Below are 12,860 nucleotides of genomic sequence, written 5' to 3'. Positions count from 1 at the left end.
CCTGATGAGCTTATTTCAAATGTCATACTGCATCAGAAGCCAAAATATAAGCTTGTTTTACTCCAACATTTGTAAACAATGTAAAACACTGTACAGCCTCAAAACATGGTTAAAACTACATGTTTGATATCATTGATGGTCAGTCACTGCATCCACACGTCTGAATTTGAGAGTGTATTTGGATAGTCTGTCTCTAGACTATCTACTAATCCTAACGATGGGCTATCCAAGTAAAGCGTGGCCCATTTATCCAGGCCCATCCTCCAGCTTTGTACCAAAACAGGCAGGTGATCACCTATGGCGTTAAGATCTCTAGAAATGTTTTTTTTTTTATATATATATAAAAATCGATAGGTGATGGCAGTGTTTGTGGTCCAAACTCCAGAGAAGCAGGAGCTCGTGGATATTTGACTAGTTACTTAATCATGCATCGCTGTTGTGCTGTGTTAGTGTTCTATTGAAAGTCATACTTGTGGGAAGAACATCAAGTACTGTAACGCTGCATATCTTGTTCCTCAGTCTTTTCCTCGCTCAGCTTACACAAGGACTGAAGTGTGCACAAGCACGTCTCTCTGGAGGACCCATTTTACAGCCATTTGTACAAACTGCAAAATTCTCTGAAAAACATGTTCAGCTGTGTCGTTATGTCAACGTGACCATTTTGTAGGCAACTGTAAAGCAGTTCCTCAAATGTGAAATCGGCTTCCAGGAAAAGCTGAGAGAATAGATTCAATTAGCCAGAAGTCCATTTGGTTGTCTGCAAATTGGTCTCTGCTATTCTACTCATTTTGTGTTGCAGAGAGAAAACCATTACATAATACGACACACCTCAGGTTAACGTGTCTCTTATCCTCTAACTGGTCTGCTTCAGGACTAGTCACAACAATGATTGACTGGGTGATATGTACTGAAGATCAAGAAACACACAGAGACTAGTTCAGTTAGTATTTATTTGGGTTTCTCACAACCCCAATAGACATAAACTACACCGAGTGAACAAAACATTAACACCCACCTCTTTACATGACACATGAAAGCTATGCGCCCTTACTGGTGTCACTTGTTAAAGCCACTTCAAACTCAGTACAGATGAAGGGGACGAGATGGGTTAAAGAATGATTTTTAAGTCTGGAGACGTGGATTGTGTTGTGTGCTATTCAGAAGATGAACAGGCAAGAGATTTAAATGGCTTTGAACAGGGTATTGCAGTAGGTGCCAGGCGCACCGGTTTGTGTCAAGAACTGCACCACCACAGGGTTTACAGTTCCCCATGTGTATCAGAAATGGTCCACCACCCAAAGGACATCCAGCCAACGTGACACCACAGTAGAAAGCATTGGAGTTAACATGAACCAGCATCCATGTGGAACACTTGCCACCTTGTAGTCCATGCCTCAATGAATTGGAGGCTGTTCTGAGGGCAAGTGGGGTGGTGACTAAATACTAGGAAGGTATCCTAATGTTTGGTATAATCTGTGTATAACAAAATACCAGACAATAAACCAGGGTTCAAGGGGGAGTCCACAGGAAATGTTAACCAATTAGTGCATTTTCAAATATTATAACTCAAATCAATGTTAATGGTACACAAACATTAAAACAGAGCAACAAAGTCTACATCTCACAACACTTTATTCCCTACATAGACACTGGCAAGCCTATATGGGGAACAGAGCATCACTTGAGACATGATTATTCATATTTTACAAATACCAACCACTTGACAACTGGATAAATTAAGGATAGTAACAGTGATATTCAAGAAGGTTAAATTGATGGTTTATAAAAGAGCAGGTTGAACCCATTAAACCACATCAGAACTCCCCGACGTCAACCCTCTTGTCTCTGAACTTGTTCCTGGCTTTTGTCCGTGCCTTGAATGCAGCTGCGTTGTAGAGATGCTGGAAAAGAAAACTGCAATGTTAACACAATAAGCTAGAAACAGGTTCTTTTTTTTGCGTTGGAAGTATATCCATCTGAATGTCATGCCAAACACATTGAAATGTAAAATGGGTAAATAATTAACCCAATGAGGCCAACCGCGACATGATTTGCACTTCGAGCCCCTTTTAAACATTGTGCGTTTCAGCTACTGACTGCTGGGTTGTACCATCGGATTCATCCATTTCTTCTGCATCCGTTGGTCTGTGTGATTAACGGAGGGGTGGGGTGGGCTACAGTGGGGTTTGTGAGACAAGGGCAGATCCCGAAGGGGCTGGGTCTTTTTACAAAAACTTCTGTAGAGTCCAAATGGTTTGAGCTACAAAATTGCCATTTGTCAAAAAACCCATGAATGCAACCATTTTATGTCAACTTGTTTTGTGATGCACTTGTAGACCTGGTTGTCCTGAAAATAAAGTGGTAAAACACTTCATTGTGGGCTGGACATTAAAGTCAGATAAGACTATTTTTGCTGGTGTCGCGAGACTGATCGGGTTAATTGAAAATACACGTGTGACCTTTTCAAAACGTTAGTAGAGTTAAATTAGCCATCAAAGAAAGAAAAGTATGCAGTCTAGTAAGGATACTTACCCTTTCGAAGCGGGAGATTTTCATGGACTTCAGTGTGGCCGCATCAACCAGCACGGGGGGTCCCAGTTCAAACACGTCGCGAATAAACTCATTAGCCTGTAGGTGGTAGTTCATACCAGAGCCCACAAACTCCCTGAAGGCGTCGTAAGTCCTCTTCCTCACCCAGCTGTCGATGGTCATACGCTCGGTGCTGAAGCGGATTGTCTCAGTCTGAAAGTTTCTCTCCTAACACACACACACACACACACACACACACCAGCTGAGGCAAGGCTACACTGTTCTGGATTCTCACAAGACAACAAAATGGGTAAACGTTATTGATAACAAGGGTAGATTAGGTTGGCAATGGCAACCAGTTGCCGTCACAGGCACACAGAATTCCCACTCTGAATCAGCAATGAGTCATCACTTGAAATTCAAGTTCTACTCCCCAGACAGTGCTCATCTACTATTGTATAATCCGCCCACTCACCTCCACAGCTTTGAGCACGTCCCTGAACACAGACCTCTGCTTCCTCTTGTCAGTCTTGGCACGGTGTTTGTTGCAGTCGGTGGCCAGAGAGTTGAGCTTGTCACACAGGGGCTCCCAGTCATCATACTCAAACTCCTGAGAAGGTCACAACAGATCATGGGTCAGTCATCACACAAGTGTTTACAGATTAACATGCTATGCTGGCACTGCAGTAAAATTCTATTTTAATTCAGTACAGGATGGGGATGTGCACAGCTATACAAATATCCAAAACAGACATTAGTATTCAAAATCTTGAGTATACATGAGCAAAAACTACTTCTAGGTATATTTTAACTGAAAAGGCTTTATCTACATTAAAATATCCATGTGACATTGTTACATACAAGGATACCATGACAATAAATTACACATTTTATACAACACATTTAAACAGTTTATGAAGTGCCCCCATTAAAAAAAATACTGCAGCCTTCACGTGTTGCTTGTTGGCCAATCAAAGCAGCTCAATGTTTAGCATATGTAGAGATAATTCACTAATGCAAGATGAAATAAAGTTAGATTTATAAAAGTGACCAAAATGAGGAGTAGGCTACAACGAGCAACTAACAGGTAGGTCATTTCATCTGAATGGGTGTTGGGGAGAAATCGCAAAATGTCTCAATTAACCTAGCTAGCTATTCAAGGCTACTCCAGCCAAAACAGGCTGAGGGATGGCTATATGGGGATAAATAACATTGTGGCTGCTACAAGTTAGGGACACTACAGCCAAGACTAGCCATCTCTGCCTCCGTCTGAACGCTCCTATCTAACCGGCACTGCCGCAGCAGTGCTCAGGACAACAAAAAACACCATTTTATATTACAGACAACCAGTCAATAGTTAGGACACCTACTCATTCAAGGGTTTTCTTTATTTGTACCATTTTTTTTTTTTTTACATTGTAGAATAATAGTGAAGACAAACTATGAAATTACATATGGAATCATGTAGTTAAAATAAAAAAATAAAAGGTGTTAAAAATAAATATATTTAATCTTTTAAGATTCTTCAAAGTAACCACCCTGACTTGATGACAGCTTTGCGCACACTTGGCATTCTCTCAACCAGCTTCATGGAAGCAGCCACCTGGGATGCATTTCAATTAACAGGTGTGCCTTGTTCAAAGTTCATTTGTGGAATTTCTTTCCTTCTTAAAGCGTTTGAGCCAATCGGTTGTGTTGTGACAAGGTAGGGTTGGTATACAGAAGATAACCCTATTTGGTAAAAGACCAAGTCCATATTATGGCAAGAACCGCTCACATAAGCAAAGAGAAACGACAGACATGGTCAATAATGAGGAAAATTTGAAGAAGTTTGAAAGTTTCTTCAAGTGCAGTTGTATAAACCAGCAAGCGCTATGAAACTGGCTCTCATGAGGACCGCCACAGGAAAGAAAAGACCCAGAGTTACCTCTGCTGCATAGGATAAGTTCATTAGTTACCAGCCTCAGATTGCAGCCCAAATAAATGTATCAGAGTTCAAATACCAGACACACCAACTGTTCAGAGGAGACTGCATGAATGAGGCCTTCATGGTCAGATTTCTGCAAAGAAACCACTACTAAAGGACACCAATAAGAGGACACTTGCTTGGGTCAAGAAACACGAGCAATGGACATTAGACCAGTCAATCTGTCCTTTGATCTGATGAGTCCAAATATGAGATTTTTGGTTCCAACTGCCGTGTCTTTGAGACAGAGTAGGTGAACGGATGATCTCCACTTGTGTGGTTCCCACGTGAAGCATGGAGGAGGTGTGATGGTGCTTTGCTGGTGACACCGTCTGATTTATTTCGAACTCAAGGCACTTAACCAGCATGGCTACCACATTCAGCGATACACCGTTCCATCTGCTTTGCACTTAGTGGGACAATCATTTGTTTTGTTTTTCAACAGGACAATGACCCAACACACCTCCAGGCTGTAGTAAAATAAAGAAGCCCTAAATGAGCAGTTGGGTCCAAACTTTTGACTGGTACTGTACATTATTTAGAATGTCTGGATTTCCAACAAATTCATGATACTCAACAAATAATGAAATCCCCCCCCAGTACAATGAGATTGAAAATCCAATGAGAGATTTGAACAGAACTTCCTAAATGAAATCAATGCATCTCCTGAATTTAAATGGAACTGAGCCACACAGACCGAACAGGTGAGCACTTACAGGGTCCATGTCCCTAGCCAGCTCAAACAGCAGAGCGATGGTCTCTCCCGCTGCTATCCTCATGTTGACGTCATCATTCTCCAACAACCGGGGTAGTTTGGACAGGTGCCTGAAAGACAAACATTTCAGTCAAAAACAAGTAGACTTTCAACTTAAGGCTTCCCATCACCATGATATTTCCTTCATCTACACTGGTAAGACAACTGGACAGACACCCGCATTCACTATATTGTTTTGATCAGATGCATCCAAAGACCTATAGGCTGAAATGGACTGAAAGTCGTGTCCCAGAGAGACTTAGAGGTTCGAGTTAAGTACATACTTGTGTGTGACTGCTTTGAGCTGGCTGCCTGTGCAGATTGTGAGCAGCAGGGCCCAGGAGAGGAGGGCGTTGGTGTGGAGCAGGGTGGTCTGGGGGTTGAGAGAGGGGCGACTCCCATCCTCCTTCACATAGGAACGCATGAACAAACTCTCAAAGCTCTCCATGGTGGCATACACATCCTGGAGACCCAGAGAGAAAAGGGGTTCATCATTTATGTTTAACCAGGGTGTGAGATTGGACTACGCAATCATTTTCAGAGATGTCTTGGTTTCTGTACCTTGTTTAAAATGCTGAACAGAATACATTTTAGACAGAATGTCTTTTGTGCTGCTGAAGAATTTGGCAATGTAGTTCCACATACAATCAAACAGAGTCACATTGGAACATCAAACACAGCCACATACCAGGATGTCATCTTCCGCCACCAGAGTGCACAGGCCCAAACTCGTTGCGCACTATAAAAGAAACAAAGGCTTTCAGTACAACAAAAGGCCACTTATAAACTCAGCAAAAAAATAAACGTCCCTTTTTCAGGACACTGTCTTTGAAAGAATGTGTAAAAATCCAAAATAACTACAGATATTCATTGTACAGGCTTTAAACACCATTTCCCATGCTTGTTCAATGAACCATAAACAATTAACAGCTTACAGATGGTAGGCAATTAAGGTCACAGTTATGAAAACTTAGGACACTAAAGAGACCTTTCAACTGACTGAAAAACACCAAAAGAAAGATGCCCAGAGTCCCTGCTTGTCTGTGTGAATGTGTTCTAGGCATGCTGCAAGGAGGCATGAGGAATGCAGATGTGGCCAGGGCAATAAATTGCAAAGTCCATACTGTGAGACACCTAAGACAGCGCTACAGGGAGACAGGACAGACAGCTGATCGTCCTTGCAGTGGCAGACCACGTGTAACACCTGCACAGGATCGGTACATCCAAACGTCACACCTGCAGGACAGGTACAGGATAGCAACAACTGCCCGAGTTACACCAGGAACGCACAATCCCTCCATCAGTGCTCAGACTGTCCGCAATAGGCTGAGAGGCTGGAGTGAGGGCTTGTAGGCCTGTTGTAAGGCAGGTCCTCACCAGACATCACTGGCAACAATGGCGCCTATGGGCACAAACCCACCGACGCTGGACCAGACAAGACCGGCAAAAAGTGATCTTCACTGACGAGTCGCAGTTTTGTCTCACCAGGGGTGATGGTTGGATTCGCGGTTATGGTCGAAGGAATGAGAAAAACAGAGGCCTGTACTCTGGAGCGGGATCGATTTGGAGGGTCCGTCATGGTCTGGGGCGGTGTGTCACAGCATCATTGGGCTGAGCTTGTTGTCATTGCAGGAAATCTCAACGCTGTGCATTACAGGGAAGACATCCTCCTCCCTCATCCTGACATGACCCTCCAGCATGACAATGCCACCAGCCATACTGCTTGTTCTGTGCATGATTTCCTGCAAGACAGGAATGTCAGTGTTCTGCCATGGCCAGCGAAGAGCCCAGATCTCAATCCCATTTAGCATGTCTGGGACCTGTTGGATCGGAGGGTGAAGGCTAGGGCCATTCCCCCCAGAAATGTCCGGGAACTTGCAGGTGCCTTGGTGGAAGAGTGGGGTAACATCTCACAGCAAGAACTGGCAAATCTGGTGCAGTCCATGAGAGGAGATGCACTGCAGTACTTAATGCAGCCAGTGGCCACACCAGATACTGACTTACTTTTGATTTCGACCCCCCCCCTTTGTTCAGGGACACATTATTCCATTTCTGTTAGGCACATGACTGTGGAACTTGTTCAGTTTACGCCTCAGTTGTTGAACCGTATGTTCATACAAATATTTACACATGTTAAGTTTGCTGAAAATAAACACAGTTGACAGCGAGAGGACATTTCTTTTTTTGCCGAGTTTAGCAAACCAAACATTTTAATGACAGGGTCCAGGCAGATACTCACAGCTTGTCTGGCTTGGATGTTGGCTGTGCCATCCAACAGAATGTTCTTGAAGATGGGTTTGAGGGTCTTGAACACCTCTTCGCTCTCAATGCCTGAGCCCAGCTGAATACACAGCAGACAGGCCAGGGAGGCTGCTGCACACTGCTCCTGTCCTTTACCTGAGAGAGGGATTTGATTTATTAGGATCCCCATTAGCAACAGCTAATCTTACAGAGGTCTGACATATAACAAAAATACATTACAGACAAGACTTTACATGCATTTAAAAACAGTATGTGCGCATCTATCAGTTACACATACATGTCAGTACATACACAACAATTAGGTCACATGGGGAAGAGGCATTGTATTTGTTTTTTGAAACCAGGTTTGCTGTTCACTTGCACTATATAAGATGGAAGGTTCCATGCACTCATGGCTCTGGATAATACTGTACGTTTCCATGAATTAGTTCTGTACCTGGGAACTGTGAAAAGACCCTTGGTGGCGTGTCTGGTGGGGTAAGTGTGTGTTTAAGTTGCAAATAATTGGGAATTGGGAATTTCCAACACATGAATGTTTCTTATAAAAACTAGTGACGCAGTCAGTCTTTCCTCAACTAATAGCCAAGAGAGACTGGCATGCGGTGTCCCTAAACCGGGACAGTTGTTGCTCAATATGCGATAATGTGACGAGAATGACATTGTAAACAGCCAACTTTCCAGGACGTAGACATGTCTTATGGGCAGAAAGCTTAAATAATTGTTAATCAAACTGCTGTGTCCAATTTACAGTAGCTATTACAGCAAAATAATACCATGCTATTGTTTGAGGATAGTGCACAACAACAAAACACGCATCCCAGCAACTGGTTTGATACATTCAGTATTCTTGCTCCAGTTTGTCATTCTGAGGGTCCCAGAGAAAAATGTAGCATAGTTTTGTTTGATAAAATCAATTTTGGGTTCTACAGTTTGACCCCACAATAAAACTAGAGCCTCCAGGAATTGCTTTGGAGTGTGGTGTCAAAAAATAAGTTTTGACCATGACAGTTTACGAGCTAAGGTAACACCAAGTCATTTTGTTGTCTCAACTTGTTCAACAGCCACACCATTTATAACCAGATTCCGCTGAGGTCTAGAACTTAGGGAATGATTTGTACCAAATACAATGCTCAGTATTAGAGATCGTCAGGACCAGTTTATTAATGGCCACGTATTCCAAAACAGACTGCAACACTTTGTTAAGGGTTTCAGTGAGTTCATTTGCTGTGGTTGTTGATGCATATATGGTTGAGTCTGCACACATGGACACATGCTTTGTTTAATGCCAGGTCATTGGTAAAAATAGAAAAGAGTAGCGGGCCTAGAGAGCTGCCCTGCGGTACACCACACTTTATATGTTTGACATTAGAGAAGCTTCTATTAAAGAAAACCCTTAGAGTCCAATTAGATAGATCTGAATCCACAATACGGCAGAGGATGAAAAGCCATAACAAAATTCTCAACAGGTTATGGTCAATAATATCAAAGGCTGCACTGAAATCTAACAGTACAGCTCCCACAATCTTATTATTATTAATTTCTTTCAACCAATAAGTCAATTGTGTCAGTGCAGTACATGTTGAGTTCCCTTCTCTATAAGTCTGTTAATTTGTTTAGAGACGTAGCAGCCAATAGGTCTACTTTACCACTCTTGAGTAGCGGAATGACTAGGTTCCATCCAGACCTATGGACAAAGACTTTACTCTAGGCTCAGATTAAAGATATGATAGATAGGAGTACCTATAGTCAGCTACCATCAGTAACTTTGAGGGGTTATAGTAACTACTGGACCAGAACTAAAGATACAAACACTCAATACAACAATACAACGCGTGTCTGTATTGGTATTCAGTGAATATGAAGCATGAATTGGTGAAGTGTGAAAGCCTGTAGTAGTGGTAGTAGCTAACCTTTCTTGAGACAGCGCTCAATGCTGTCAGTGATGGTCATCCTCCTGTCTGAAATGAACTCGTACAGGATCCTAGTTGCCATGGCAGCCTTCAGCCCATCCAGGGCTCCCTGTCTGGTCTTGGCACTGTCAACAAGGTAGGAGAACAGTAAAGATTTAGGCCTAGTGTCTGCAGTAGCTTATGTAACAGCTACACAACTCAATTATCAGCAGCAATCTGTGAATGGAAAGGATGACATCTTGTTGCATCGTGTTCATTATATAGCATCTCAGGTTTCGTCGACCCAGTTCTAGGCCTCTGGTTCCATGTCATCTGAAAGTGATACAGCTAACAGAGAAATAGCAGGTAGATCAGTTTCCCACAGTGGTTTAGACTTGCCTCTTATCCACAGTGCTGTCAATGAAAACCTTCAGCTTGTACTGTAAATCCTCCTGGGCTGTCTCCTCACCTGCCTCCCCTCCTACACATATGAAGAGAAATACAGACAATACACCCTGAGAAATACAGACAATACACCCTGAGAAATACAGACAATACACCCTGAGAAATACAGACTTGTACTATGCTATTCCCTTTCTAGATTGTCTTCTTTGAACCATTTAAGATAAAAGCACAACATAAAAGGGATGTATGGCATTTATAACTTAACAGGTCAAAAGTTAACTTGCCCTTTGTTACTTTATGACTGGGACACAGACAAGCATGTGTAGATATAAATCACATACCTTCCTCTGCCACACTCATGGCATCACTGAAGCTGCTGCAGTGGCTGAGGGTCTCAATGGAGGCATCCTCATCGCTGAAAGGCTGCACAGCTCCATGCTGCCCCCCTGAAACCATTACATGTCCCAAACCCCCCGCCAAAAAAATCATACATTAAGTCATGGTACATTGTGTGCATTTTACTGCGGGGGTTTAACTAGTACACTTCCATGCAATCACAACGCAGAACTTTATATGCAATACCTTGACAGAACAAAAGCCAGATAGCTACTCTTATGGGCTATGCACTTGATATTCTCTCCCCTCAAAGTCAAGGGCTCCCTAGTCTTGTGCTGAATGTGCAAAGAGCACAGCTCCTTGGGTGGGTAGCTGGCCAGGCAGTGACATAATCTAAACCCAGCTGGTGCAGCTTATTATGATAAGACTGTTCCCATCTGAGAGGGAGGGCCACACTGTCTGTTCTGCAGTGTGTAAACGTGACCATGTTCACGTGGCAATCCATTCCTTCCTTTTCAGACCATAGCACTGAACAAACAATTCTGAAAAAGAGGCAGACACCACCCAAATATCTAGTCGACAAACACGATCCCACTTTATAGCATAACGTGTGCCAGCTATGTAGCGAGCTTGCTGTAATGTGAATAACTAGTCATCTAGCTAGCTAGTCCAGCGAGTGTTATATAACCATGAGGGGATTCGATTAATCTGTCCCGGTCAAGCATGTTTTACACCGGGTGAGAGTTGATAGCGTTCATTTCGGAACCGGGCTGCCTCCCGGGCGCGAGCCAGGTTCCCCGATCAAAGTCAAGGGCGAAGTTAAGTAATTAACGTTAAGCACGTGCAGTAATCAGTAGGATTCTGTGTTCCCACATTCAAACGTGATTGCTTTTGATAACGTAATATCTGCCTTCCCAGTGAAAACTTGTTGAATGTAAACGTATTTCATGGAAAAGCATGTTGTACGTTTCCGGACGATGCACCATGCTGCCTTGTTCAAAGCATGAGATGGGCGCTCCCCCTCATCGTTTTTCACCGTTGACGTCAAGGCAGGCAAGTCCGTTAAGAACAAATTCTTATTTTCAATGACGGCCAGGAACAATGGGTTAATAACTGCCTTGTTCAGGGGCAGAACGACATATTTTTACCTTGTCAGCTCGGGGATTCGATCTTGCAACCTTTCGGTTACTAGTCCAAAGCTCACTATGCTACCTGCCGCCCTGCGACTCAGCATAATCGAATCATCCCATGATTTGACCTGATCGACTGTCAATCTCACTCAAATGTTGTGGCGTCCTTCAAACTAAACTTCGTGTCCTCAAACAACCTATCCTTTTACAGGAAGCCAAAGAGAACTCGCCAAAAACTAACAAATATGAGCAACACTGGTCAACTGACGTTAGTTGTTAGGTAACAAATTCGTTTCAAAAGTCAGTCTAAAAATAATACACTGTAATCGCGGTATCGGGGGTCGTTTCTATAATCACAATACTCATACAATAATGTCGGCAAACAGTATGTTGAAGTTAATTAAAATTGTTTAGAGAAAGCGAGAGTTCTTTGTCTGGAAGCTCTGATTTCAACGACAAACATGGGCAATGATGTCACACTGTTTTGTAGTTCTGTTAGACATTACCAGTCGTTGATCTCAACACGCTGTAAGAATGCACAAAACTACAACTCCTACAACGCATACAACTCAAACCACGAGAGTAGGCCAAAACAACCCGGTCTGTAGCGACTTACCCCTGGAACTCCTCTTCTTGGACCTTGGCATTTTCGTGCAGATAAGTATGAAAGTATGAGCAAAAATCAGCCGATACACGACCAGTTTTTATTAAACTGTCTCATAAATTGACAATCTTCCCGTGGCACGGTAGAGAAAAAGGAATTAAAAGCGATCCTGGAGAAAGACTGTTGGCGAAGACGATACATTTTCCCTCAAAAAAAAACTAGGGTTGAGTAAATGTGGCGAGGTTCTAAGTATTTATACGATCGACGTCACATGATGAAATATGGGTTTACCCCTGCACCACCGACCAATCATGTTGTATAAATGTATGACGCGATGTGATTGGCATCTCTTTGCTGTCTGGGGTCATGTTTTCTGTAGTCATGTTCTTTGATAGCCACATGAGGGTGCTGCTACCCTGTCCACAAAATCTCTGCTGTATCGGTCGTTGCTCTTTAGATTTCTTTGGATGTCCAACTCTGATGTCACCCTATAGAAGTTGAAAATTGCTTAAGGTTAGGGTTACTAAGGTTAGGTAAGGGTTAAGTTTAGGGTAGGGATGTCCCAAGGATCCTGGATAGCACTAACCCTGATGTAAAAAGCACTATCCCTGGCCTAAAATCCTCAGTGGTGAGGTCTTCTGACTGGGTGGACAATAATGTACATAAAGCAGTGGAGGTTGCTGAGGGGAGGATGGCTCATAATAACATCTGGAACGGAGCCAATGGAATGGTATTTGATACCATTCCACTTATTAACACTCCAGGCAATACCACGAGCCCATCCTCCAAAATTAAGGTGCCACCAACCTCCTGTCACCAACCTCCTGTGGTCATCTGCTCATAGGTCTCAGGTTTCTTCACCAGCATGTCTTGGCCCATGCAGCTGGGGTCTCAATCCCCAGGAGGGTCTCTGGAGTGAGCATCTTCCTATGGACTTTGGAGGCTGCGCCAGTGCCTGATTGCCAGTAGAGGCAGTGGCTACGCG

At 43.1% G+C, this 12,860-nt stretch overlaps 1 protein-coding gene across 1 annotated transcript; it reads right to left on the bottom strand.

Annotated features, from left to right (window-relative positions):
- Positions 1–933: 933 nt before the first annotated feature.
- Positions 934–12,088, bottom strand: ifrd1 (interferon-related developmental regulator 1). The gene is made up of 11 exons (NM_001140137.1): positions 11,888–12,088; positions 10,147–10,251; positions 9,800–9,881; positions 9,422–9,546; positions 7,489–7,646; positions 5,938–5,988; positions 5,534–5,712; positions 5,212–5,320; positions 3,005–3,139; positions 2,533–2,757; positions 934–1,901 (listed from the first exon to the last, which is right to left on the bottom strand). Exons 1-11 carry the CDS (start codon positions 11,916–11,918, stop codon positions 1,815–1,817), a joined length of 1,287 nt encoding a protein of 428 aa, NP_001133609.1. The 5' UTR covers positions 11,919–12,088; the 3' UTR covers positions 934–1,814.
- Between the last annotated feature and the right edge of the window lie 772 nt (positions 12,089–12,860).

The sequence above is a fragment of the Salmo salar genome, chromosome ssa17, assembly GCF_905237065.1.
Source record: "Salmo salar chromosome ssa17, Ssal_v3.1, whole genome shotgun sequence".
Classification (NCBI taxonomy): domain Eukaryota; kingdom Metazoa; phylum Chordata; class Actinopteri; order Salmoniformes; family Salmonidae; genus Salmo; species Salmo salar.
Note: the sequence above shows the minus strand (reverse complement) of the source record. Positions and strands in the feature narration are given on the sequence as shown.

Excerpts from the sequence above, each read along its gene's own strand:
- ifrd1 (NM_001140137.1), bottom strand. The coding sequence starts at position 11,918 with ATGCCAAGGTCCAAGAAGAGGAGTTCCAGGG. Across the intron at positions 5,989-7,488 it reads ACATCCAAGCCAGACAAGCT|TGCGCAACGAGTTTGGGCCT; the intron begins GTGAGTATCTGC and ends TTTCTTTTATAG. Across the intron at positions 2,758-3,004 it reads ACGTGCTCAAAGCTGTGGAG|GAGAGAAACTTTCAGACTGA; the intron begins GTGAGTGGGCGG and ends TGTGTGTGTTAG.